General features: G+C 50.1%; 1 protein-coding gene across 1 annotated transcript; it reads left to right on the top strand.

Moving 5' to 3' along the window:
- Positions 1-59: 59 nt before the first annotated feature.
- Positions 60-27,642, top strand: ACSBG2 (acyl-CoA synthetase bubblegum family member 2). The gene is made up of 14 exons (XM_070931925.1): positions 60-175; positions 7,384-7,439; positions 8,276-8,517; positions 8,795-8,883; positions 10,018-10,138; positions 12,088-12,168; positions 13,566-13,715; positions 14,920-15,096; positions 16,807-16,988; positions 20,939-21,172; positions 23,699-23,916; positions 24,934-25,073; positions 26,003-26,249; positions 27,005-27,642. Exons 1-14 carry the CDS (start codon positions 60-62, stop codon positions 27,091-27,093), a joined length of 2,142 nt encoding a protein of 713 aa, XP_070788026.1. The 3' UTR covers positions 27,094-27,642.
- The last annotated feature ends 212 nt before the right edge of the window (positions 27,643-27,854 follow it).

Below are 27,854 nucleotides of genomic sequence, written 5' to 3'. Positions count from 1 at the left end.
TCAAGGGCTTAGAGACGGTGTAAGGGATCCGTTTTCCGACCACCCCAGGCTCGGTCAAGATGGCAGCGGCAGCCGTGGTGAATGGATCCGTCCCTGCGGGACCAGTGATGCCTCCCTTCTCTGAACCGACGGATGTCTCATTGAACGACATTGCGGTGACCGCCTCTTCGCCCAGGTGGGTGCTTCCTGTCTGTCTCCTTACCCGCATCCGAAGGGGGGGGACACATTTTTACCATGGGGGTGTTTGGACCATTAGTGGGGGGGGGAGGCAGGAGGGGAATCCAGGGGAGATTTGGTAAAACAAAGTTGAACTTATTTGGAACTGACCATCCCGATTTGCAGTTTAGTGGTCTGTATAAACCAGACATTCACGGCTTGCTCAAACCACGCTTCACCCCACATGTGTCCGCCGCGAACAACAGGACCCACACGTGTAGAGCTCAAACTTACAACAGTTCATTTAGTGACCAAATTTACAGCGGCGCTGGGGGGGGGGGAAAGTGACTTGTGACCGTTTTTCCACACTTGCGACATGTTGCAACATCCCCACCGTCACGTGATCCAACTTCAGATGCTGGGCAACCGACTCCTAGTTATGACGGTCGCAGTGTCCCGCGATCCCCTTTGGCGAAGTCAACGGGGAAGGTAGATTCCCTGAACGACCGTGTGACGAATTTAAGAACTGCAGTGATTTCACTAAACCGCTGTGGGAAGGACGTTTGTAAAATGGGGCAAAACTCACTTAACAGCTGACTGGCTTAGCCACAGAAATTTTGGGCTCCGTTGTGGTCATAAGTCGAGGACTACCTATATAGGTAGTCATCAGTGCTGGAAGGGAGTAGCAGTTGGCTCTCTGTTGATATACTAACTACTGGGTTATCCTCTCCGTGTTGGTGAGAAAGTGTTTTCTTTTCCCTTTGGCAGTTCCTTGGTTAGGGTGTTGCTTATCTGTTTGTCTGGTATTAATCCCTGCTTCTCTGAGTCCTTTTCTTTGAATCCTTGATGTTTCTAAGCTTGCCTACCTTTCATTGCCCAACTAGGTAACACAATCAGTGCTAGAGGGAATTAGCCATCAATCTTCTTTTTGGAAAAGAAGTGCATCTCTAAAGATCACCTGTCCGTTGCCCCAAATTCACCCCACCTTTAATGCAATATCTCTGGCGTTCTTTCCTCCTGCTTTGAAAGCGGAATTTCTCAATGCAAGTAGTCCCTGATCCCCTTTAAAAGCAGAAAGGAGTTATTTCCTCACATTGTTGAATTCTAGGGCTGGGAGGGCCCTTGAGGCCATCCAATCCATCCCACCCCCCACCCCTCTTGTTCAAGGCTCCTTTCCCCATTCTTCGAAATATGAATTTCAAAAGGTCATAAAATGGGGCAAAATTCACTTAACTGTCTCATTTAGCAACGGAAATTTTGGGTGCAATTGTCTTCAGATGAGGACTATTACCTGTCACAAGAATCCTTAGTAGGGCTGGGTAGGGGGCTCCCGCTGCTCAAGTGTGGGCTTTGGGAACTGAGTGGGGGGTGGCCTTGACAGCTCATCTTGGGGGAAGCAACGAGGGTCCCGGTGTAGTCTTGGAAAGGCAAATGCTGATACCAGCTGAAGTTTATCCAACGGGTATTACTTGGTGCCTCCCTGGGCATCACCTTGAGGGACGGTGGATGGGGTGCAGGAAAACCCCAGTTTCACTCTTTTTTTTTTCCAGCAAGCAAACTGGTGGGGGGTGGCAGGGGTGCTGTTTCTAGGCCGGGCAATTTCATGCAGGCCATGCCAGTTACCCTTTCTTCCCCCATGGCTTCCTTTCTCCGACGGAGGTCTTTACAGACTAAACAGCCTTTGCAGAAACGCTGGGCATCGGAGGAACAAGACTCCAGTATCAGGGACACTCACGCGCGTGTGTGATTTTCTGCTTTCGTTCTCTCTGCTCAAAAACAAGGGGTCTCACCGACATGGATGCTGGCTTTGTGAGTGCCCCTTACAAGAAAGGAGTTCAGAGCCAGCTTTTCTCCTTCCTTCCATCCTTCCCTCCCTGTTACGATCCAGGGGAGGGTGCTTTGCTGAGGATGTGGGCCCCAGAGGTGGGAAAGCAGGGGCAGGATTTGGGCACGGCTGCTCCACGAGTTCCAGCAGGCTCAGGAAAGGCTCCATCCTGTGGTTTGCGGCTTCTCAGAAGAAAACGGTGATGGTTTTGGAGTGAAGGCTGGGGTGTGGCAACCGAGAAGGTCAACCCTGTAATTTGGGGGTACGGCCTATAGTGAAAGTCCTGTCCGTGCCCCCCCCCCACAGCGTTGGTGGCTTGTGAATTACAGGGTGTGGCTCGGAGGGGAGGAAAACCTACGTCAAAACGTAGGGAGGTGGATGGGCTCAGTTATCCAAGGGAGTCTCCAGGAATTACGTGGGGGAGGGGGCTTGGAGACCCCCTGACCGGTTGTGTGCTTCAAGCCAGGGTCGGGACAGTTTTCAAAGCCAGCTGGCGAGGCCACTGTGCTTTGCTAGAGAAGCCTCAACCGCCCTTTCAGTCTGGGGGGGAGGGAGGAATGACGAGCATTCCTCCCTGCCTCGGTTTCCCTTTGGTGTCCCAGACAGAACACTTGGAAAAGCGTCACCTTTAAGCCATTTTTGGTCATGGCGAAAGACGGCCCAGAAGTATCTGTCCTAGGCTGGAGGGGTGAAAACCGGCTTCTCTTGGGGAACAGGCCAGGCAAGTAGCAAAGGGCAAAGCCATTTGCTCACCTTTCTTTTAAGATCTGTTAAGATCCGTGCGGAACCATTGAGCAAATAAAGCTTGGGATTACTCCGAGCTTGGGAGGGAGGAGTTAATCCTCTGGACCAGAAGTGGCTCAGATAAAGCCCTGTGGAATTCCGGGAATACGGCATCCAGACACAAAAAAGAGGTTGAGTCTTTGGAAAAAGGGCAGAGAAGAGCAACTAAAATGATTAAAGGCCTGGAGACTAAAGCAGGAGAACTGGGTTTGGCCAATCTAGAGAAAAGGAGGACTAGGGGTGACAGGATAACAGTCTTCCAGCATTTGGGGGGCTGCCCCAAAGAAGAGGGAGACTAATTATTCTCCAAAGCACTTGAAGGCAGGACAAGAAGCAACGGATGGAACTAACCAAAGAGAGAAGCAACCTGGAATTAACCTGGATTTAAGGAGAAACTTCTTAACAGTGAGGAGAATTAAGCAGTGGAACTGCTGGCCACCAGAAATTACCACCACCAGCTCCTATTATGGATTCCACCTCTAAGTTCCTTTGGTCCTTCCTACAAGCTCCTTGCTCTTTGGCTTCCTGTGTTTGCCAGAGTTTCTCTTAATCCTCAGATCAGTGGAAGCTGCCTCCTCTTTGAACTGAAAAAGCCCAGGATATTTTTTTTTAGTTTTGAGAACTTTCCAGCCAGTCTTTTCTTTGCCTTCTGCCCAGGAAGATCCTTGAAAGAGTTTCTGTATGAAAATGCTTCCCAGATCTAGCGGGCGTATGTCCTCTTCTCCCTTTCCATGCAACTGGGGAATCCCAAAATGATGCAATGGACCGTTTGCAGAACGCCCCAACTTTAGCTAACCAGGTTTGAGATGCGAGTGAGGGTCCCAGTGAAAAAGAACAGATGTCAGGGTTCCAAGTAATACTCCCACGAAAAATAGGACAGGCAGATTCCACAGAGAATGTGATTTATTGGAAGTATCGTATTGGCACAGGCTGGTGAAAACCGACTCTGAATATTCCCACAGTTTTCACCGAGTTAAAAGTAAAAGTTTTTCCCCTTCCCCAGTCAGTCAGTCACATGGCCCAATCATCGTGTCGCCTGGTTGCCTGGTAATGTCACTCCGCCTCTTTCCGACCACCTGTGGGAATGACCTTGGTTCCCAAGAGAAAGTATTTTGTTTTGGCTACAAACTGCCTCCCTAACCCTCAGCTCCAGTGTGGCAACGCTGAAGCTAGAAAATGGCCTGGCTCAGCCCAACTTCAGAGTTGACAACAGAACCGAAAGCATGGCTCTCCAACCATGGCAACTTTAGGGCTTGTGGACTTCAATTCCCAGAATTCCTCAGACCAGGTTGGAGAGCCCTGGGGTAAAGCAACTTCAGCATGGATTGGGCCTGTCTTTGCAATTTGATTTTAATAAGAGGGAGCAAGGAAAGTTGGAAAAAACGAAAGGAAGGAAGAAAAGAAAGGAGAAGGAAGGAGAGTTGGAAAGAAAGATGAAGGAAGGAAGGATAGATAGAAAGAAGGAAGGAAGGGAAAATGAAAGAAGGAAAAAGGAAGGAAGGGAAGGAAGAAAAAAGGAAGGAAAGAAAAAGAAAGAAAAAAGGAAGGAAGGAAGGAAGGAAGGAAGGAAGGAAGGAAGGAAGGAAGAAAGAAAGAAAGAAAGAAAGAAAGAAAGAAAGAAAGAAAGAAAGAAAGAAAGAAAGAAAGAAAGAAAGAAAGAAAGAAAGAAAGAAAGAAAGAAAGAAAGAAAAGAAAGATTCTGAATGGTCTCCTATAATGTCAGAGGGATATATATTCTTGGGCCTGGCAAATTTTGGGAGAAACCTACGCCCAGGAGCCTTGAAAAAGCCGTGAATGCAGCATTGAGGGCACGGGGGCTGCCGAAGAAGCTGGTCTGGCATCCGGGTCCATTGGCCAAGTAGACCCTGCTGTTCCCTGCGTGGAGGAGCCGCATCACGTTTGCCCCCCGTTGCCCAGGGCAGCTCCAGCCAGCCCTTTTGCCGGCAAGGGCAGAACCCTGGAGGGCTGGCGCTGCGGGTGAGGTCACAAGCAGCCCTTCCGGAACTCCGGGGCTGGCAGAAAGCAGCTGCCCATCGCTGCGGAGGGCACCCTCCTGCCCAGGGGCAGGGAGAGGGTGCCCTTTTGGGGGACCGCGGGGCTCTCCGGAAGACCAGTCACCACAGCCCACCAAGTCCAACACTAAAAGATGCCAAATAAGAAACGGCAAACCACGGTGCCGCCTGCTACGGGAGAGGAATAACGGAACAGGGCCCAGGTGTGTCTCGGTGTGATTGCGTTTGCATGGCGGATGTGGAAGCCAGGCTGCTAATTCCAACAAGGACAGAAACTGGAGCATGGGGGGGGGGAGGGGTCATTCCTCCCCCTGAGACGGGGGGCAGGGGGACAGTCATTTTCCATAGGGGCAGAATTCCCAGTCACCCGGTAACTGGGTGAGGACCCCAGACCCTGAGGCATCACTCCAGGGTCTCCGTTCTGAGTCAGAAGATTGACAGACGGCCCCAACAGAATAACCCACGTTTGAAGGGGACCTTGGAGGTCATCTAGTCCAACCCCCCTGCTCAAGCAGGAGACCCGGACAAGTGGCTGTCCAGTCTCTTCTTGAGAACTTCCAGTGATGAAGCACCCACAACTTCTAGAGGCAAGCCGTCCCGCTAATTAATTATTGGAAGGGACCTCGAAGGTCTTCTAGTCCAACCCCCTGCTCCGGCAGGAAACCCTATCCCGTTCCAGACAAGTGCAAACGGTCCCCTGTGGGACTGGTTTTTAATCCCATAGTCCTCCAGCCGTGCAATCGTGGCTCGTTGGCCAAGGCTGGACTAGATGACCCTTAAGGTTCCCCCAACACTGCCGCCCTTGAAATCAATGAAAAGTTGACACACACACCCCTTCTTTCCATCCCCAAGCCTCTGAATGCAAAATCCCTTCATGATTCTTGGCATTAGCTCACCATCAGAATGCCAGAATCACAGAGTTAGAAGGGACCTTAGAGGTCTTCTAGTCCAACCCCCTGCTCAAGCAGGAACCCTCTCCTATCCCAGACCAATGGTGGTCCAACCTCTTCTTAATAACCTTCAGTGTTAAAGCACCTACAACTTCTGGTGGCAAGCAGTTCCACTGGTTAATTGTCCTCACTGTCAGGAAGTTTCTCCTTAGTTCCAGGTTGCTTCGCTCCTTAATGAGGTTCCATCAAGGAGAGAACCAACCTAGCACTACGGAGAAATCATTTTTTGGGGGGGCAAAATTCTTCTGGGTATCTGGGTGAGGATCCCAGACGCAGGGGCATCACTCCAGGGTCTCCGTTCTGATTCGGAAGATCAAGAGATGGTCCTAGAGTGGAACCGTCTCACATTTATGACCGGTTGCAGTCCTATGATGGAGATTTGTAAGCTTTTTTATTCCGCTGATTTCTGGCAAAAAAAAAAACAATTAAAAAAAAGGCCATTGGGGAAACCGGATTTGCTTAACCGCCACATGGTTCCGTTAACAACCATCGTAAAAAAAGGTGGTAAAATGAGGTCCAATTCAACTTTCAATGGAAATTCCAGTCGCAGTTTTGGTTGTAAGTCACAGACTACCTGTATGAAATTGAGCTCCCAGAATCCCAGTCCATGGGTGGATGGATGGATGGATGGATGAGAGAGAGAGGATAGATGATAGATGGATGAAATTGGATACAGAGAGAGAGAGAGATGACAGGATGAGAGAGAAAGAGAGAGGATTGATAGATGATAAAAGGATGAAATTGGGGAGAGAGAGAATAGATAGGATGACAGAGAGAGACAGAGATGGATGGATAGGGATGGATGATCTTAAATCCCTGAGAGGTTGAAGCATTTTCCACCTGCCTGGCCAAGGGCAGAGATGAAAGGGTGGCTCTCCCTTGAGGGATCCATGCTGCAGATCTCCAGAAACCGTGGCTTGGTTGCCACTCCCTGCTTTGTGGCAGGTTTCCTCGTCCCTCCACCCCCCCCACGGGCAAAAATGCCAGCTGCGGCACAGGGGAAACACGCTGGCATTAGCCCTGCTTCGAGACCCCCCCCATCTCTCCTCTCCCCTCTTAGGGAAATCAAGGGCTTCAGTCCCGTGACTGGGACAACTGGTACTTTTTTGGGGGGGGGAGCTCTCTGCATCCCCCTCCCCAAAATAGCCTGCTCACAATTGCCTTGTCCCAGCTCTGGTGTAGAATTAGCAGCTGCCCCTTGGCCCATGGACCGAGCGAGGGTGCAGCCTGGCTCCCTGCCCTGGGGATCAAATCACCCGGAGAGTCCTTCTCCCAGCCCTCCTTCCTCGTTTGGGGACAGGGTCCTGAAGAGGGGGGTGGGGGGATTTCCTCATGGCAGGAGGGAGATTAAGCTGGGAAAGTGACACGGACCAGGCCCAGGGACGCAGGGAGAAATCTGAAGTTCCTTTTGCTCCTGGGGGACAAATAATTTGGCTCGGGGGTCCCCAAACTTTGCAGCGGGGGGGGGGGAAGAGAGGGGAACCGTGCAAGTGATGGGCTGGCCTTCACACACATGTACGTGTGCATGTGTGTACGTGCTGACCCGCCACTTAACGTGGCCCAGGTGTGAGTAGGTCACAGTCCTGTAGAGGGACGGAGGACGGGGGGGGGGGATCGGGGACCCCTGGTCTGACTTTTTCTTTCGGTTTTCCTGCAGAGCTAAGCCCCAGCCCCAGCAGCCTGCGGAGGAGCCGGAAGCTGAGATGTCGAAAGGTAGGAAAAAGGTGGAAAGGACACCACCAGGAGACCCAAGCCTAGCTGGCAGGGACGGTTTGGCACGGTGTTTCTCAAGAGTAGCCATTTTTAGTCAAGAGTAAGAAACTTTTTACCAGGCCGTTGTAACGTTAGCCGTCATTAAACGAACAGTCGTAAGTGGAGGACTGCCGATACATGTTAGTCCTCGACTTGCGTCCAAACTAATGACAGCCTTGGGGAAACGTGATTTACGACCTGTATTCACAGCTGAGCTTCCGTGCTGAGTTTGTTCAGGGGTAGGAGGAGAATAATGAATTTCACCTCTCTCTCTCTCTGTGGGTAAAGATTCCACGGCCGCTTGTGGAATTTTTTTTACCCACCGAGAGAGGTGAAATTCATTATTCTCCTCCTACCCCTGAACAAACTCAGCACAGAAGCTCAGCTGGCAAACACTTAACACAGTGACACACCACACTACCTACCCCTCTCACAGTCAAGTGATCGCCAATTCAGATGCTTGGCCCCCGGCTCACTTAATGACCGGCTGCAATATCCTGCAATATCACAAAAATAGGACTTGCGTCTTTTTGGGGGGGCCGATTTCTGGCAACCAGCAAAGTCCATGAGGGAATCCAGATTCACTTAACAACCGCATCGATGCAGTTAACCCCTAGGGTTCAAGAAAGGGCATAAAATGGGGCCAAACCCACTTAACAAACAGGCTCCCTTGTCATTGTAAGTTGAGGACCACTTCTAATAGGGCAGGAAGTGACCTGGGAGGAACCTGGGAAGGGGGATTTTTCCTTTTCCGACCGTCAGAGAACAGGACAATGTCCTTGCCTGTTCCCCTCCAGGGCCAGCCCCCGGAGGTGGGGGTCTGTGGACCACCAAGCGGGATGGAGAAGTCCAGCTGCGGATGGACGCGAGCGGCATCGGCTCCGAGACCCCCATCACCGTCCACGACCTCTTCCTGGCCACCGTGCAGAAATACGGCCACTTCCCGGCGCTGGCTTCGAAAAAGCAGGGCCAGTGGTCCAAGCTGAGCTTCTGTCAGTACTACGAGGAGTGCCGCAAGAGCGCCAAAAGCTTCCTCAAGGTCTCAGCGGGGAGGGGGGGGCAGGGAGATAATTAGGGAGGGGGGACGCGCATGCTCTCTGCACAGTGTCGCCATCGGTTCACGGCAGCCCTGCGAGGTAGGGCGGCTGCAGGGGTGGCAAAGGTGGGACTGGGTTGTCTTGGGAATCCGGGGGTGGGGAGAATCTGTCTGGCTTTGGGGCTGGGGGTGGGCAGTGGGTGCTCTGAGGGGGCGGCGAAGGGGAGCATCCGTGGGGGGGGAGAGGAGTCTCCCTGACGTCTCTGCCCTTCTCCCACAGCTGGGCCTGGGGCGATTCAACAGCGTTTGCATCCTGGGCTTCAACTCCCTGGAGTGGTTCCTGGCCGACATCGGCGCCATCTTTGCTGGGTAAGGAGAAGACCCTGCCCCCCCCATCCTCCCCTCTTGGGAAAAGAAAGGGGGGGTTCCCCACCTGCGGAGATTGACAACTTCTCCGATGCCGAGGGTTCAAGTCCAGCCACGTCTTCCCTCCCTCCCTTCTGCTCTTCTCTCTTAGGCTTCGGGTCAGGGCAGAGGGGAGGGGTCTCTCCCCCAGCCTTTGAAGGGGAGCCCCCCCCCCGCCTCAGGGTGCCCCTTCCTTGGAGTTTAAGATGAATCCGCAGACCTTCAGGGTCGAGTTTAGCAGCTGACTGCTAAGCCGTTCATCCTTATTGTTCAATCTGCTTCTGGGTTGCTCTGTTCTCCAATAAAGGAGAATATTTGTAGCTCAGGGTTGAAATGAAGGGACCCTTGGAGGTTTCCTTCAGACGTTTCATGAGCCTACTAGGGAACATCATCAATGCAAACTCCTTCCCCTTTTAGCCCTGATGGCTTGAAATGTCTGCAAGAAAACCTCCAAGCTCAGAGACCCCCAAGGACCCCCCAGTCCTCCTCCTCCTCCTCCTCCTCCTCCCTTCCGCCACCTCCCTGCAAACTCCCATTTCCTTCTAGCACCTTCTTCTATGACATTACCTAGTTGGGTAATGAAGTGTCTGCAAGAAATCACCAAGCTCATTTTTAAATGTAAATTTTAATTTGTTTTTAAATTATGGGGCATTTTAAATTCAGCCAAATTATTTAATTCATTTTTAATTTATTTTAAACTTTTGTATTTATGTGTTTTATCTTGTGGCTGTTCACCGACCTGAGACCTTCGGGAGAAGGGTGGTATAGAAATTTAATAAAATAAATAAATAATAAATAAATAGAGCTGCTCGTCCTCCTCCTGGGGAAGCTGCCCCAGGTGGGTGGGTGAGGGGCTTTCATTGGCACTGCATAGGATGCAGGGGGTCTTTGTCCTGGTGCACAACCATGAGCGATAATTTTCCTCGCTTCCCCGGAAGCCTCTCGGGTGGAAGCCGCAAAGTCTCCAAGGGGTGCGCGGGAAGCCTTGCAACCCCCACCCCAAATGGCAGTGAGCAAATCTCCCCTTTGTCTCTGCCATTGGGGGCGGGGGGGAGGGAAAGGTGGGCTTTGAAAGGGGGCTGCACGTTCTCTTTGCAGGGGGTTTGCCGTCGGCATCTACACCACCAACTCCCCCGAGGCCTGTCACTACGTCGCGGAGAATTGCGGGGCCAACATCATTGTGGTGGAGAACGACAAACAGCTGCAGAAAATCCTGGAGGTGAGAGCCAGACTCGGGGGGCTCGGGAAGGGAGCCTGGGAGGTCTTCTAGTCCTCCCTCCGGCCCAGGAGAGGATTCTTCCGGAAGGCTTCCAGGGATGGAGCAGCCACGGCTCTGGGAGTTTGGATAGCCCACCAAACCTTTTGAGGTGGCCTATCTCTCTCTCTCTCTCTCCCCCAGTAACTTTAAGATGGGCGGGCTTCAACTCCCAGAATTCCCCAGTTAGGGGAATTCTGGGAGTTGAAGTCTACACACCTTCCAAGGTGCCAAGGTTGAGAAACACTGCCTTGAGACTGTGTCTTTTGGATGGCTGTGTACGGATGCACTAAAATTGGTGCGGGGATGTTGCACTCACAAATTGTATGTCATTCTGAAATATATTGTGGCCGAATCAGAGGAGGAGGAGGAAGAGGAGGAGTTGTGGGAGTCAGGATCAGCATCGGGGCAACCCGGGAGCTCCGAGGGGGAAAAGGAAATGGAGCTGGCAGAGAGAGAGAGGGAGAGAGAAAGACAGAGAGGGAGAGAGAGACAGAGACAGAGACAGAGACAGAGCCTGGGCCATCCATCAGCCCTCCGATGGAGAGTCAACAGCCCCCAGAGGTCTGGAGGTGGCTGGTGTGGAAGAGGAGGAACAGCTGGGTCCAGTGCCTGACGTGCAGATACACAGAAGGCAGAAAAGAGGAGAGCAGTGGAGCTGGTTTCTTAGGACGGAAGAGCCACCACTGCTAGTGAAGCCCCACCTTAGCTCTGGGGAGAAAAGGCAGGGGGCAGAGATGAATAGGTGTGGCAGACAGCTATTCATCTTCCTGCCAGACAGATTTGTTAGCCTGCGGTGAGAGAGATGTCAGCGTTCCAGCGCTGACATATGAAAGGAGAGGAGAAGCTTGAACTTTTGCCTACTTAATTCCTTTGAAGATTCTGTTTCCTCGGAGATGGGAGAAGGGGGGACATTCCTGTGATCTGACGGAGATGGGATGAGGAGAGTGGCTTGGAAGATAGCCAATGAGATGCAGAGAATTGGGGATCGGAAAGGGAGGGCTTGGGGGGCAAAGGTCAGTGCTGACCGCGAAAGAGCCAGGGACAGATCACTATGCTCAATAAAGAGAAAATTTCCTCAAAGATCGGCAGTTTGGAAATTCATTTATTTTGAGATAGCATCGAAACCTGACAAGAGAGACATTTTTTGTCAGGGCTGCTAATAAAAGAATCTTTAACTTCAGAGGGTTGTTTGGAGAGCTGGGTCAGGACAATTAGTTTATTCAACATATTTCTATGCCGCCACCAATAGTAGAACAAGGCTCACTTGCGTGCCTTGTAGAAAAAAGTCTTACAACCCACAGTTGAGCCCCAAATTTCTGCTGCTAAGCAACACACTAAGTGAATGCTGACCCATTTTAGTTAAGTGAATCATTGCAGTTCTTAAGCTAGTCACGTGGTCGTTAAGTGAATCTGGCTTCCCCTATTGATCTGGGGATCACGTGACCCCTGGGACACTGCAACCGTCATAAATGGGAACCCGTTGCCTGAGTTTGGATCCCGTGACCATGAGGATGCTGCAATGGTCGTAAGTCGCTTTATTCAGTGCCATTGTAACATTGAACAGTCACTAAACGGTCATAAATTGAGGACTAACCTGTATAAAAGCAAAACAAGAGCACAAGAGCGCTCCAACCATAGGAATATAGATAGTCCTCGTTTAGCGACCACTGGCAGTTGCAAAGTAACAACGTTACAGCCGATCCTCACATTTATGACCTTTGCACGTCTGGAAAGCTGTTAATCGCATTGTAAGTCTGAGGGTGGTTTCATTTAGCGACCACTTTGTTTAATGACCTAGTTGCCATTAACTTCCAACTGGAGGGAGTGGGTGATTTTTTTCAGGGGGTTTATTGGGAATCCCAGTGAAGGCATTGGGGGTGAAGGGTCTCTTGTTTTGCCCCCCCTCCCAGGTGGAGAAAAAACTTCCTCTCCTAAAAGCGATCATCTACTGCAGCAAAGACATCAAAGAGAAAAGGCCCAACCTCTACAGCGTGAGTAGCTTCCCTTCCTTTCCGGGGGTCCTCGACTTACAACCAGAATTTCCACAGCTAAACCAGGCAGCTGTTAAAGTGAATTCGCACGTGGGATTTTACGGACTGTTTCCCCCCAGTGTTTAGGCAAACCACTGCAGTTGTTGAAGTGAATCATTCGGTCGTTAAGCGAATACAGCCTTCCCCCCACACCCCACCCCATTAACTCTGCTTGCTAGGAAGGTCGCCCAAGGCGATCGTTTTGACCCCAAGTCAGCTGTTCCCTTAAAGGGGGTGCCTAAAACCTTGCGCCCCACACCTCCCAATGCACCAACATGGGTCTAGCCCAGTGATGACTAACCTTTTTGCCATCGCCTGCCAAAAGTGGGGGGAGGGGTCATGTGCGTGCATGCCCACACCCATAATTCTATGTGCCCTGTCCCCCGTGCTCCCCCCACTTTTGGCACATGATGGCCCGGTGGGCCTGTTTTTCGCCCTCCCCAGGCTCCAGAGGCTTTCTAGGAGCCTGAGGAGGGTGAAAACAGCCTTCCCTACCCCGCGGGGGCCCTCCAGAGGCCAGAAACAGCCTGTTTCCCAACTTCTGGTGGGCCCAGAAGACCTGAAAACTAGCTGGCCAGCGCGTGCATGCCCGCTGGAGCTGAGCTCGCGTGCCCACCGATGTGGCTCCGCATGCCACCCGTGGCACGCATGCCATAGGTTCGCCATCACGGGTCTAGCCGCTGTTGTGGCTCCGTTACTTGAGCCTGTGTCATCGGCAGGAGAGGACTCCGAGAGTGAAGGAGAGGAGTTGGCAAGGCCTCCCTCTCCAGGACCCTCCTCTCTGGCAATGCCTTCGGTGTCCGCCGAAGGGCAAGAGATAGGGCCGGGGCCAAGCACGTCCACGCAGCCACAGGTGGACAGTGATGAGGGAAATGAGTCTTGGCTGGATCCACGCCAGCGTCGCAGAGATAAGCGCGCGCAACAGAAGAAAAGGCATGCCCGAGATTAGGCTGAGTCACTGGACCACACCCCACAGGGTATAAAAGGGAGCGTGGTGGCCAGTCAACCCTTGTGACGAACAAAGCTAAAAGCTTCCACGCCATTCTGCATTGCCGGACTTTTTGCTATAGACTTTGCTGGATTATCTCTGGACTTCAGTTACTCTGTAATTATTGAACATTTTACTTTGATGTACCAGAAGCGGAGAGACGTTATCTCTTCCCTTCGTGAATAATAAACTCTTGGCAGGCAGCCACTAGGTTGCTGCCAAGTTCCGTTATCATAAGGATAAGGATTTTGTCGGCTGGTTTGGTTTTTAATTCTTGGACGTCTGTTGGTGTGTGTGCGTGTGGGACGGGGACAGAACAGCCGCCTCCTTCTCATCCGAGGCTGTGGGGTTTTTTTTTCCTTCCGGCCAGTGGGACAAGTTCATGGCCCTGGGCAGCTCCGTCCCGGATGAGCAGCTGGACCAGGTCCTGGCCAGCCAGAAGCCCAACCAGTGTTGTACCATCATCTACACGTCGGGGACAACTGGGAACCCCAAAGGAGTCATGCTCAGCCACGACAACGTAAGTGCCTGGGACCCTGGGGAGGGGGGGATGTTTAGGAGGGGGGGTCTCCCAACCTTGGCAACTTTATGACCTGTGGACCTCAACTCTCAGAATGCCTCAGCCAGGTTTGCAAGAGCAAACGAGCAGGTTGCGAAGATGTTACCGCATTTCCTGCCTTTTGCAGACCAATCTGTATGGGGCATTTAATATTTAAATGAGTGCCTAGGGACCGTTTCAGGCATCCAAGTCACGGTTGTCCCAAAGGTGCTTTTTTTTTTTTCTTTTTCCAAGAGGCAACCAGACTTCCTTGGTTTTCCTTGAAGACGTTTCGCTTCTCATCCAAGAAGCTTCTTCACTTCATCAGCATTATTGAAGAACTGAAGAAGCTTCTTGGATGAGAAGCGAAACGTCTTCATGGGAAAACAAAGCTCAGGTGCCTTTGCAGGGAAAAAAGCACCTTTGGGGCATTTAAATGAGTGCCTGAAGAAACTTATAAATATTCACCCTGGAATAAACCTTGAACATTTAACGCTCCTCCCAGCCCTTCTCTGACCTAATTTAAATAGCATTTGCTGGTTTTTTACTGAAGCGAAGAAGGATTCCTTTCCTTTCTAGCTTTGTAACTCCGTTTTCAGATCAGTCTCAAAGAGGCTTGTTTTTCAAGAGGCAACCGGACTTTCTGATTTTCCCTTGAAGACGTTTCACTTCTCCTCCAAGAAGCTTCTTCAGTTCTGACTGGATGGTGGGGAATGGAAGGAGCTGAAGAAGCTTCTGGGATGAGAAGCGAAGCGTCTTCAAAGAAAAAATAGCTGGAAGGACTTGTGTTGTGGAGTTGTGCTTTCCGCAGGATGTTCAGCACTTCCAAGAAGGCTCCGCGTCCATTTGCAGCACTCAGGTGACCCTGAGGACACAGACAAACCCCCCAAGTGGCCTCAAGGACTCTCTGAAAGCTTCTCAGATGAGAAGAGAAACCTCTTCAAAGAAAAACAAAGGAAGTCCAGTTGTCTCTTGAAAATAAAAGCACCTTTGGGACAACCAGGACCTGGAGGACTGAGAATCTCCGTAGAAGTTTTCAGATCAGGAAACCTTTGTGAGAACTCGGGTTGTGGGGTTGTGTTTCCTTGGGGTGTCGTAATAGCCCCAGAGGTGGCCTGAGGTTCCTGTGTGAATCCGCGGGGGCTAGGCATCCCTCCGTGGCAGCCACGCCATCTTTGTCTTGCAGATCACGTGGACGGCCAGGGCGGCCGGAGAGTACGTGAACCTGAAGACGGCCTGGGAGGGCCAGGAGAGCGTGGTCAGCTACCTGCCACTGAGCCACATCGCCGCGCAGATGATCGACATTTGGCTGCCCATCACCTTTGGCGTGGAAACCTACTTTGCGCAGCCCGACGCTCTGAAGGTTAGTTCCTGCGTCTGCTGCTTCTCCCTTTAAGGGGGGCTTTTGCGGGGTTATCCTTTCACGTCACCCCCACAATTGCAAGAATAACAGAATGGCAGCGCTCGGAGGGACCTTGGAGGTCTTCTAGTCCTACCCCCTGCTCAAGAAGAAAACCCTATGCCGTTCCAGACAAATGGTTGTCTAATCTCTTTTTAAAAACCTCCAGTGATGGAGCAACCAAAACTTCTGGAGGCAAGTTGTTCCACGGGTTGATTGTTCTAACCATAGCGACCCTGCGAGGTAGGCTGGACAGTGGGTCAAAATTGAAAGAGAAGTTAACTATTGCCTTAATTTGAGCTCAGCTTTTAGTGACCCCCCATGGGTATGTTCAGTGGTGGGATTTCCTAGTGGTGCACCATCCTGGTGTTCGGGGATCAGCTGAGCTTGGCTAGGTGCTGCCCCCTAGTGGGGAGAGCAAACATTCCTTTAGGTACAACTCGATTCCTTCTTATAGGCAGGTCTCGTTTTACAGCTGCTCTGTTTAGCGGAAGTTACAACAGTGCTGGAAAAGTAAACATTATGACAGGCACTTACAACTGCTGCAGCACCCCAGAGTCACCCGATCACCATTTGCGAATTTCACGTCCGGCTTCTGACAAGCAGAGTCAATGGAGAAGCCGGCAGTAAAATCACAACATGAGGTCTTGCTTAATAACCAGATGGGAAGTGATTACAGTCTGTCACAATCACACTGTGTTTCATTTAACAACGGTGGTACTTAACAACAGAGTGACTAGTCCTTGTTGTAATCATTAAGTCAGAACTGCCTGTTAAGTTTTGGCAGTGAGGGATACAGATGTTTTCACTTCCCAGTTGATACTTTGGTTGTGGGATTTCCTGGTGGTCTCTCATCCGTATGCTAGCTAGATTGGTTTCTACTTGGCATTTTCTGATTTGCTGAGGTCAGCTAGTTGTTGCTATCACAAACCCTTGATTTAGAAGCAAAGAGCCGCTTTCTGAGGAAGATGGTTGACTAAGGTATAGGGTGGGTGGGTGGATGGATGGATGGATGGATGGACGGACGGACGGACGGACAGACAGACAGACAGACATAGATGATAGATAAGATAGACAGACAGACAGACATGATAGACAGACAGATACAGATGATAGATAGATAGATAGATAGATAGATAGATAGATAGATAGATAGATGATAGATAGATAGATAGATAGATAGATAGATAGATGATAGATAGATAGATAGATAGATAGATAGATAGATAGATAGATGATAGATAGATAGATAGATAGATAGATAGATAGATAGATAGATAGATGGATGGGTGGGTGGGTGGGTGGGTGGGTGGGTGGGAGGGAGGGAGGGAGGGAGGGATAGATGGACAAACAGATAAACGGATGGATACATAGACATAGAGATAGATGGCTAGACAAATTGATGGATAGGCAGATAGAAAAATAGACAGACAGATGGATATATATAGAGAGATAAGCAGATGGATAGGTAGATGGATAGATAAACAGAAAGACAAATAGATATGTCGATAAATGAAAGCAATATCCCAAAGGGGAGGGGGCCAAAATGCAATATTCCTGGGGGCTCAGGGTGGGATTTCCTCCAGCGCCCCCCTACCCCCCCTTTTGAATCGGCTTCCCAGCCCTCTTCTCTGTTCATCCCCCCCGACCGCCTCCTTTGCCTTGGTCCGGCAGGGCAGCCTGGTGGACACCTTGCGGGAAGTGAGACCCACGGCGTTCATGGGCGTCCCCCGCGTGTGGGAGAAGATGCAGGAGCGGATGAAGTCGGTGGGGGCCAAGTCCTCCACACTGAAGAAGAAGATTGCCGTGTGGGCCAAAGCCGTGGGGCTGGAGACCAACCTGAAGCGCATGAACGGGTACGAGGCTGAGGGGTGGGGAGGGCCAGAGCTGAGGGGTGGGGAGGGGCAGTCGCAGCCTCTGTTTTATGGGTCTGGGGTCGGAAAAGCCCCTTCCCGCCAAGGGTCGAGGCTGCAATAGTGGGAGAAGCTTTCAGTAGGTATAAAAGTGGGCAGGGGTTTTAAATTTGGGACCCCCAAATTAAGGGGCGGGAGGGAGGCAGAAGCGGCTTGGATAGCCTCTGCAAGGTGTGAACCTTTCAGGACCATCCCCAGGTTAATCTGCAGCCCCCTCCTGCCAATTCTGAGCCCGCCATGCCATCTGCTTCCCTGGGCACAGCGGCTACACGCAACTGGGCAGATGGCCTGTTCAATCAAAGGAGCCCAGCCCCCTTACAAAGCAGGACATTTCCCCCCCCCAGAACCCCCCACAGGTTGCTAAATCCAGTTTTCCTGCCTGCATCTTAGCAGGACCTGGGATGGAGACTCTGCTCATCCTGAGCCTTGGTTAGAGGGTCTTCCTGTTGGTGCCCACTCCTTTTTTTTTTTTTTCCTTGCATGGGTCTGGGGATCCAAAGTTGAAGGTGGGGCTTTGAGGCACTTTCTCTCTACAGCTAGTCCTCAAATTATGACCACAATTGAGCCCGTTGCTTCAGTGAGAAATTGGTTAAGTGAGTTTTGCCCCACTTTACGACTTTTCTCGCCACATTTCGTTAAGTGAGTCCCTGCAGTCGTTAAATTAGTAACAGGGTCGTTGAGTGAATCTGGCTTCCCGGTTGACTTTGCTTCTCAGAAAGATGCAAAAGGGGAATTGCCTGACCCCGGGGCACTGCGACGGTCATAAATACGAGTCAGTTGCCAAGCACCCAAATTTTGATCACAGGGATGGTGGAATAGTCGTTAAGTGTGAAAAATGGCCACAAGTCACTTTTTTCAGTGCAATGGTAACTCTGAATGGTCGTTAAATGAACTGTCATAAATTGGGGACTGCCTGTGTTCTTTCTTCCTTCCTATTTTCTCTGCAACAACAGTCCTGCGAGGTGGGTAGACTGAGAGAAAAGCCCAAAGTCACCCAGCCGGCTTTGATGCCTAATGAGGGATTAGAATTCACCTTTACAACATTACAACCGTCATAAAATAGGAGTCAATTGCCAAGAGTCTGAATTTGCATCAAGGTGACCCTGGGGAAATGGCAACGGTCGTAAGTGTGAAAAAGGGTCATAAGTCGCTTTTTTCAGTGACGTTTTGGGCAGGCTGCACTCTGATTGGCTGCTTCCTGGATTGATTATGGAAATTAATGTTAAAAAAGAGAGAAATGGCCCCTCTTCTGTGCATTGGGTGGCAAGGTAGCATCTATTTTTGCCCCCTCCCCCGGGATGAAAACTTGAACTATGAGCTTTGAAATCCCTTCCTTCCCCTTGAAAATATCTGCAACAGTCCTCAACTGAACCAAAGTTCGTTTAGTGACCATTCAAAGTTACAACAGCATTGGAAAAAAAGTTGCTTATGACTGCTTTTTCACATTTAGAATCGTTGCAGCATTCCCTGTGGTCACGTGATCGAAATTCAGACATTTGGCAACTGCTTCATATTTATGACCGTCGCAGCGTCCTGAGGGGGGGGGGTTGTCCCACAATCCTCTTTTTTTGTGACCATCCATGGGGGAAGAAGCCGGATTCGCTTAAACAACTGTGGCTAACTTAACTGTAGTGATTCGTTTAACTGTGGCAAGGACTGTCTTGCTTAGCGGCCAGTCAAGGACCGCCTGCATTTCAGTGTTTCCCACATGGCTGGCCGGCCGGGGAATTCTGGGAGTCGAAAGGGTTCATACACCTGAAAGTTGCCAGCATTGAGAAACTCCGTTTTGTTCCGAGCTTGAGAGAACATGAAGTGCTTTGTTCCTCCTTGGGAATACAAAGTCGTTTCCTCCAAACATTTTATTTTTCTTAAATACACACTGACCTTTTTTTCTCTTTATCTTGATGACGCTTGTTGTGGAAATAGAGACGCATCACTAAGCCCTGCAACGTGACACCTTCCTCCCACTCTTTGGCACCTGGGTTAAAAATAAAAACAGGGAAATCACGTTGAGAGAAACGAGGAAAGATTAAGGAGGAGACTTTTAAAAATAAACAAAAACTGTATAAAAATGCTTTACGTGTAGTCCTCAACTTATGGAGCCTGCCCATTACAGTCAAGAAGTAATAAGGCAGGACATCATAGGAGTAGGAATAGGAATAGGAATAGGAATAGGAATATTTATTTATTTATTTATTTATTTATTTATTTATTATTCCAATTTATATACCACCCTTCTCCCAAAGACTCAGGGCGGTGTACAGCCAAAGGTAAAAGCACACAAATATAAAATTTAAAAACGATTTAAAAGCATATTAAATAATTTGGCCCAGCTATTCAAATAAAACACCCATTTTAAAATTTTAAAAAATTTAAAAAGTTGAAAAATTAGGCCAGCCCAGCTTGTTGGAATAAAAACGTTTTGAGGGCACGGCGAAAGGTGCGCAAGTCGGGAATCCTCCGTATCCTGGGGGGCAGTTCGTTCCAGAGGGCAGGTGCCCCCACAGAGAAGGCTCTCCCCCTGGGGGTCGCCAGCCAACATTGTTTGACCGACGGCACCTGGAGGAGCCCCTCTCTGTGGGAGCATACTGGCCGGTGGGAGGCTATTGGTAGCAGCAGGCGGTCTTGTAAGTACCCAGGTCCTAAGCCATGGAGCGCTTCTAGAAATAGAAATAGAAATAATAGAAATAGAAATAGAAATAGAAATAATAGAAATAGAAATTATAGAAATAGAAATAGAAATAATAGAAATAGAAATTATAGAAATAGAAATAGAAATAGAAATAGAAATAGAAATAATAGAAATAGAAATTAGAAATTAGAAATTAGAAAAATAGAACTCCATTGTGGCTGTAAGTTGAGGACTTCCTGTATTTTGCTATTGTGAGTCACCGAGAAGGTGTTTCTGTTGGGGAGGTGTGCGTAAACCTGACAAAATACTTTTGATTGTGTAACAAGCCTTCTGAATAGTCTCCTCGAGGTGACATTGGCAGCAAACAAATTTAATAAAGGAAATAAAAATAAGGAAATAACCCCACACGCAAAACACAAGTATCCTTGCAATTCTGGGCTCTCTCCTGCCCCTTTGGGTCCTTGTGCCCCCATTCAAGTTTGCACCCCTGGTTTTCTGGAATCCGGGCAGCCCTCTTGACGTGATTTGGCCGTCCCAAGTTGCCAGGACGTCTTCCCAACCCTTGTCATGGTTCCCCCACCCCACCCCGACTCCTCCGTTCAGAGGAGAAGGGTGAATTTGAGTCTGTGGAGGAAGGAGGCGAGTGTTGGTCAGGATCGGGGAGTGCTATCCTGATGGACCAGGCTGGGCTAGGATGATCGGATGAGTGACGGGGCCAGGCGAGTTGGACAGGAGGGTCCCAACGAGGACTGGGAACAGCTGCCGCCCGCTAGCATTGAGGAGGAGGTGGAGTTCACAGGTCCTCCTGATCCAAGGACACATAGGGCAGAGAGAAGGCAGGCACAATGCTGGTCGGCTAGACTACACGTGAGAAGGCAACCTCCGCTCTCATGAAGGGCTACACCGAGGTCGCCTACTTAACCCCGCCCCGACGACTTGTGTGTTAGGGGAGCAACGTGCCCAATTCTGTGCCTTGTGTGCTCGCGCCGTGTATCCTATCCCGTTTGAATCGTGGACTATTTTCCTGGACTTTACGTGTGCCCATTGGGCTTGGTTACTCTGTGGTGACTCTTGCTATAGTGAGCACGGAATGCAGATCTGTGCTTTCCGAAGACCTGTTTGAAAAAACACGTGTAGACCTCTTTGTCATACGTGTGTGGGGGGCGGGGAGTGGGGCAGCACAGCCCCTAAAAAGGCTGCAGCCCTTGCAGAGAGAGTAGGTCTTGTTTTGCTCCTGGCCTCATGTGTGTTTTTCCTGCAGGTCCGCTGATTGCCCGATGAATTACCGGTTGGCGAGGGCACTGGTTTATAAAAAGGTCCGGAAAGCGCTGGGTTTGGACCGCTGCGACAAATGTTACACGGGGGCAGCCCCCATCACAAAGGACACCTTGGAGTATTTCCTGAGCCTGGACATTGTGGTCTACGAGCTCTACGGCATGAGCGAAAGTTCGGGACCCCACACCGTTTCCTATCCAACGTCATACAGGATGTCGAGGTAGGATCAAAACTCAACTTACACCCATAGCAAAAGCTGTAGCCCTTAGACTTAAATACCACTTCACAGTGCTCTTCAGCCCCCTCTAAGCGGTTTACAGAGTCAGCCTCCTGCCCCCAACAATCTGGGTCCTCATTTTACTGACCTCAGAAAGGATGGAAGGCTGAGTCAACCTTGAGCCAGTCAGGATCGAACTCCGGGCAGTTGGCATAGCCTGCAATGCTGCATTCTGATCTCTGCACCACCATGGCCCTCCCTCCCTCCCTCCCTCCTCTCTTCTTCCTTCCTTCCTTCCTTCCTTCCTTCCTTCCTTCCTTCCTTCCTTCCTTCCTTCCTTCCTTCCTTTCCTCCCTCCCTCCCTCCCTTTCCACTTAGCACTAACCCTTAAGACTTATATACCGCTTCACAGTGCTCTACAGCCCTCTCTTAGCGGTTTACAGTCAGCCTCTTGCCCCCAACAATCTGGGTGTTCCTTTTATCAACCTCGGAAGGATGGAAGGCTGAATCCACCTGAAGCCGATCAGGATCGAACTGCAGGCAGCTGGCAGTCAGCAGAAGTTTTTGGGGTTTTTTTTGCTTTAATTTATATGCCGCCCTTCTCCGGAGACTCACAATTCGGCTTACAATGCGTTAAGCAATAGCCTTCATACTTTTGTATATTTATGCAAAGTCAGCTTATTGCCCCCACAAATTGGGTCCTCAATTTACCTACCTTAGAAAGAATGGAAGGCTGAGTCAACCTTGAGCCTGGCGAGATTTGAACTTGCAGTAATTGCAAGCAGCAGTTGTTAATCACAGTGCTTTAGTCCACTGTACTACAGGCTCTTGCCTGCAAGACTGCATTCTAACCACTGCGCCATCATGGTTCTCATCCATAGTTGAGCCCAAAATTTATGTTGCTAAGTGAAACGTTTGTTAAGTGAGTTTACCCCATTTTACAACCATTCTTGCCACAGTTGTTAACAACTGCAGTCGTTAAGTTAATCAAACTGTTGCTCAGTGAATCCAGCTTTCCCATTGACTTTGCTTGTCAGATGGTGGCAAAAGGGGATCACATGAACCCCGGGACATTGCAACCGTCATAAATGTGAGTCCGTTGCCAAGTGTCTGAATTTTGATCATACGACCATGGGGATACTACAAGGGTTATAAGTGTGAAAATTGGTCATAAGTCACTTTTTTCAATGCCATTGTAACTTCGAACAATCATTAACCAAACTGTTGCCTGACCATGGTGATTGAAAAAGAAAGCATGGCATCACGTCAAGCTCATTTTACGACCCTTTTTTGTGGCAGTTGTTAAATAAATGCTGCGGTCATTAAGCAGAGCTATTGTTTTGGGGCCATTTTTGCCAAAAAACTAGAAATAAGTGCCAATTTTCTTCAAAAGAAATATCGTAAATTGCGGTCCTGTGAGGATGAGCTGCTGCAAACTGCCATCAACGCAGATCAGTTGCCAAGGGCTCAAAATATAACCAAATTGGGGAAAGGGGGGGGGGGTTGCCATCATAAACAGGTTTGGGCGGAGTCTGTGATGACTTCGGATGGCCCATTATAAGCTGAGGAAGTCCCGTATTTCTCTTCCAGCTGGGAAGAAACCTGAAGGCTTTTCTTATTGAGGAGTCTCGTGGATGAATTGGCTCCCACGTGTCCATTGCAAAATTTAAATTTCCCAGATGGAGGAGGTTGCCGCATGCTCAGATGAGCAAGTCACGGGAGAGAATTCCCACAACATTTTGGGGTTGGGTTCCCTGGCACGACCGGCTGTGTTGTGCTGAAATTTCTGGCTGAGATTTGAAAGCTCTCCGCCAAGCGTTAGAGGTGCAAGCAGATTGTTGTGTTTGTTGTGCAAACACTCAGAAAGCCCAGATTTCAAGTGTGGCGTTGGGGAGCTGTTAACATGGGCCTCTTGCATTTTTACAGTTTGGGAGAGTAAAAGCTGAAAGAAGGGGGGAGAAAAGCCCTCTGAATTTTATTTTATTTTTTTAAAACCCAAGCAGAGCAAGTTCTGAGTAAAAGGACCTGAATAGGGGAAATACCAAAAAAGTTGTAAACATTTGGGTGTCCGTGTCAGAAATTCAGTGCAGCAAGGTTTCCTGGCTGAGCAGGGGGGTTGGAATAGAAGGTCCCTTCCAACTCTCTTACCTAGCACTGATGATGTTACCTAGATAGGGTAGTGAAACGTCTGCAAGAAAACAAGCAAGCTCGAAGAGCACCCAGGAGCCCTCAATTCTGTTATTCTGTTAAGCTCTCGATTTAATGGGGAAGGAACGCTTGTTAAATCAGACGTTATACACAGATTGTCTGTTGCATCCAAGCTTTTCTGAACTGAAGACTGTTAAATCAGGATGCGTTGTTTTGTTAAACGAGGGTCTCAAGCTTTAATAATTAGGTTTTCTTTTATAATCATGGTGTGTGTGTGTGTGTGTGTGGAGACTCTGCTGTGCTTTACCGCAGTGGGCAGTCTGTGTATGGGGCACGCTCGCCAGCCCTTTGCTTGACCCCTTCCCCCCCTCCCCTCCCCAGCTGCGGCAAGGAAATTGCAGGCTGCCAGACAATGCTTTTCAAGCCAGACCAGGAAGGAGTCGGCGAGGTCTGCTTTTCTGGGCGCCATGTCTTTATGGGCTACCTGAACATGGAAGACAAAACGAAAGAAGCAATTGACAGCGAAGGCTGGCTCCATTCCGGGGATCTGGGCCGGCATGATGAGGACGGCTTCCTGTACATCACGGGAAGGATCAAAGGTAATCCAGTCTCCTGGGTCATGAGAGAAAGTCTCCAGGGAAGGTCACAAACGGCAATCCCGTGTCCTTGGGACGCTGCAGCTGTCATAAATACATACTGGTGGCCAAATATCTAGAGAGATTCTCAGTCCTCCAGGTCCTGGTTGTCCCAAAGGTGCTTTTTCAAGAGGCAACTGGACTTCCTTTGTTTTTCTTTGAAGACATTTCGCTTCTCATCCAAGAAGCTGCTTCAGCTCAGACTAGAAGGTGGGGAATGGAAGGATTGATACTCCTTGCAGACAAAGCTGGTCATTTGCATCCTTTTTAGAGAGTCGTTGAGGCCACTTGGGGTTTGTCTGTGTCCTCAGGGTCTCCTGAGTGGTGCAAATGGGGATGGAGCCGCCTTGGAACTGCTGAACATCCTGCGGAAAGCACAACTCCACAACACAATCCTTTCAGCAGTTCCAAGGTGACCCTGAGGACACAGGTAAACCTCCAGGTGGCCTCAGTGACTCTCTCAAAGGAAGCAAATGACCAGCTGTCTGCAAGGAGTATAAATCCTTCCATTCCCCAAAGGTGCTTTTTCAGGAGGCAGCTGGACTTCCTTGTTTGTTTGTTTTTTTGTTTGAAGACATTTCGCTTCTCATCCAAGAAGCTTCTTCAGCTCTGACTTCCCAACCATCCTGTCAGAGCTGAAGAAGCTTCTTGGATGAGAAGCGAAACGTCTTCAAAGAAAAACAAAGGAAGTCCAGTTGCCTCTTGAAAAAGCACCTTTGAGACTACCCGAAACCAAGTCCCTCGATTTTGATCACACGACTGTGGGGTGCCGCAACGGTCGTAAAGATGAAAACCAGTCATAAGTCACTTTCTCCAAGGTGATTGGAATTTGGAGTGGTCACTAAAGGAATGGTTGGAAGGCTAGGGTTACCGGTTTCTGCAGCAAGCAAGCTGTGGTTTATCCCGTAGGCTGCAAGCGTGAACCGAGTGGCTTTTCTTAGGGGGGTTCTGACGCCAGGGCCTCCGCCATTTCTGTTCCAGAGCTAATCATCACCGCGGGGGGAGAGAATATTCCCCCAATCCCGATTGAAGATGCTGTCAAGGAGGCAATCCCCATTCTCAGCAACGTCATGTTGGTGGGAGACAAAGCCAAATATCTCGTCATGCTGATGACCCTTAAGGTGAGTGCTGGGTTTTCTCCTGCCTCCCCTAGGCACCCCGGGACCCAGAGGGTAGGGGAGACAAACTCAAGAGGTGCCATTCCCACCACCATCAGCTCTTTAATGATCCAAATTGGGCTTCTCAGATGTGTTTGCCAGATTCTAGAGCACTGTTTCCCTGTTTTAAGATGGGCGGACTTCCAACTCCCAGAATTTCCTAGCCAACTATGGCTGGCTGGGGAATTCTGGGAGTTGAAGTCTGCCCATCTTCAAGCTGCCACGGTTGGGGACGCAAAGAGCGGAATGAAATGGGGCGATATACAGGATCTATGGGGATCCCACTTGGCTGAGAATCTTAGCCCATCCATCTTAAAGTGGCCAAAATGGAGGAACACCGCTCTAGAAGATTGACCTGGGAGTCACCCCTTTGGGGAAGGCATGATTTGAGGGTGTCGGTTCAGATTTTTTTTTAAAAAAATCACCTTTCAGAACTCTTCAGGATTTGAAAGCTTGAGGACTAGGATCTTGAATTGAAAGCTGCAATAATAGCGGGGAGTCGTTCTGCAGACAATTTCAGTCTTCTAATGCTTGGTTATTGAAGTGATAGATTCTCCCAAGGAGTTGCTTAACTTAGGATGGGGCTGATCCTATGCTGGGGGGAGGAGAAAGTTCTCCCCGCCCTTCTGTGCTCCACCAATCACTGGTGGGAAAGGATCGTTTCTGAGCGTCCAGAAATGGTCTCCAAGGGGGCAAACGTTTCTGGCCTCTGCCTTGAATTACAAACTCTTATCTTGTACTCCACATCGTCTGAATGGGTGGCTTCCCACACGACCCCTCTCAGCTACACCCCCCCCCTCTTTTGGGCAAACACTAGGGCAGGGCCAGCCGCCACCAGAGGGTGGCACTGCACCCCTTCCTATGGCCGCCCCAACGCTCCTCTGCTTTTGTAGTGCAAGGTGAACTTAGAAACGGGGATCTCGGAAGATGAACTGACGCCCGAAGCTGTGGAGTTTTGCCAGAAACTGGGCAGCAAATCCACCAAAGTGTCTGACATCGTGGGGAACAAAGACGTGTTAGTGTACACCGCCATCCAGAAAGGGATCATGAAGGTCAACGATCGTGCCACCTCCAACGCTCAGAAAATCCAGAAATGGCTCCTCCTGGACAAGGACTTCTCCATCCAGGGTGGCGAACTTGGTAAGCAGCTAGCATGGCTTCCCATTCCTCCCGGGGGGGGGGGGGGATTGGTGGGCAAAGGCTGCTGGGTAGGGGGGATGTCAGATGGCGCAAGGCAGTGTTTTTGAACTTTGCTGGAGCCCTGGGGAATTCTGGGAGTTGAAACCCATCCATCTTCAAGGGGCCGAGTTTGGGGACGCAAGGAGTAGAATTGAAAGGGGATAATATACAAGATCCGTGGGGTTCAGCCCAGGTTCCACTTGGCTGAGCTTAGCGGTTTCATTCAGAAAGATAAGTCGTGCCCAAAGAGATTATTCAAGCCTTAAGAGGAGAAAGGCCTGGGGATGGCGGGCATGGTTTAAACTTTGTCCCCCGAGATGCTGAATTAAAAGAGGAGTAGCCTCTGCTCCCTTTTCCATACGGAGTTGTTGCATTACTCCGGGGTGGAAACTTAGCCTTGGGTGTTTCTTCAAAGATTTTAAGGCAACCTCAGGAAAGTTGCCTGTCCGTCGGGGCAACCCCCAACGAGGTTCCTAGCTCTGGGTTGTCCACCGTGCAGACAGCATCCACCTGGGGAGGGGGCTGGTAGCCCATCCTCATTATGTTAAGGGATCAAGGGGCATGCCCCCCCCTACCCCACCCCATCCATCCAAACATTGCAAGAAATTTCCTCTGGATCTCAGCTTTGCACAGCTTCGGAAAAAGTTGAAAGGGGGATAGAGGGCAGGGTGGGGGGGCCTCCGGCATTAACGTGACCCCCTGTGTCTGCCTCCCAGGCCCAACCATGAAGCTGAAGAGGCCAGTGGTGGTGAAGATGTATCAAGAACAAATCCAACAGCTCTACTCAGACACAACGGATTTCTGAACCAGGATGCCCATCTCTCCGCCGGCCTCTGTTCAAAGTGCAGCATCTTAACCGGAGTCCTCCTGGAGGCGAGGTGCACCGTCTCTTCCCTTGATAAATGAGGTTTTTTTCAATAAAGCCGTCATCTTCTCTTGCCTTCCCCCAAGACAGGAGACTTCTCTGCACTTCGGACTCTGGCTGTGCTGGTGGCAGGCCTCAGGATGACCTTCGCTGGCTGTTTTGACCCCAGTGTCCCTCTTCCCAAAATGAATGTACCAACCTCAGGGTTCTCAGGATTTCTCTTCCTTCCTTCCTTCCTTTCTTTCTTTCTTTCTTTCTTTCTTTCTTTCTTTCTTTCTTTCTTTCTTTTTCTTTCTTTCTTTTTCTGTCTGTCTTTTTTCCTTCCTTCTCCCTTCCTTCTTTCTTCCTCCCTCCCCCCCCCCCCTCTCTCTTTTTACCAAAGGAAAACATTGCAGCTATGCCACAGACTGGGTGAACACTATGTGTTCTTGCGATGGGGTAGCTCGATGGGCGAGTCTTTGCATGGGTCACTTTTTCTCCTTCCACAGACGGCTGGTGTCCGTGTTGCACACACGCTGGCAACGTTTCTTCCTGCAAGGAAGTCTGGCACACTTAAACATCTTCTCATTGTTTTTACTTGGGGTTGGGGTGGGGGGGTGTTACATAGCAAGGTTCAACTTCAGAGCAGATCACGGGCTCCATTTTGCCCCTCTTGTGCCAGGGGGGACAGTGGGGAAGGAAGGAATGGGCAGAAATCTCCC

This window comes from Pituophis catenifer, unplaced genomic scaffold (assembly GCF_029215685.1).
Source record: "Pituophis catenifer annectens isolate HBS135680 unplaced genomic scaffold, rPitCat1.0.hap2 SCAF_1, whole genome shotgun sequence".
NCBI classification, from domain to species: Eukaryota; Metazoa; Chordata; class Lepidosauria; order Squamata; family Colubridae; genus Pituophis; species Pituophis catenifer.
This window is presented reverse-complemented; position numbering and strand designations above follow the sequence as displayed.

Bases quoted from the DNA above. Each gene is read 5' to 3' on its own strand.
- ACSBG2 (XM_070931925.1), top strand. From the start codon at position 60: ATGGCAGCGGCAGCCGTGGTGAATGGATCCGTCCCTGCGGGACCAGTG. The intron at 8,884-10,017 runs GTAAGGAGAAGA...TTCTCTTTGCAG, and splicing joins ATCGGCGCCATCTTTGCTGG to GGGGTTTGCCGTCGGCATCT. The intron at 16,989-20,938 runs GTACGAGGCTGA...TTTTTCCTGCAG, and splicing joins AACCTGAAGCGCATGAACGG to GTCCGCTGATTGCCCGATGA.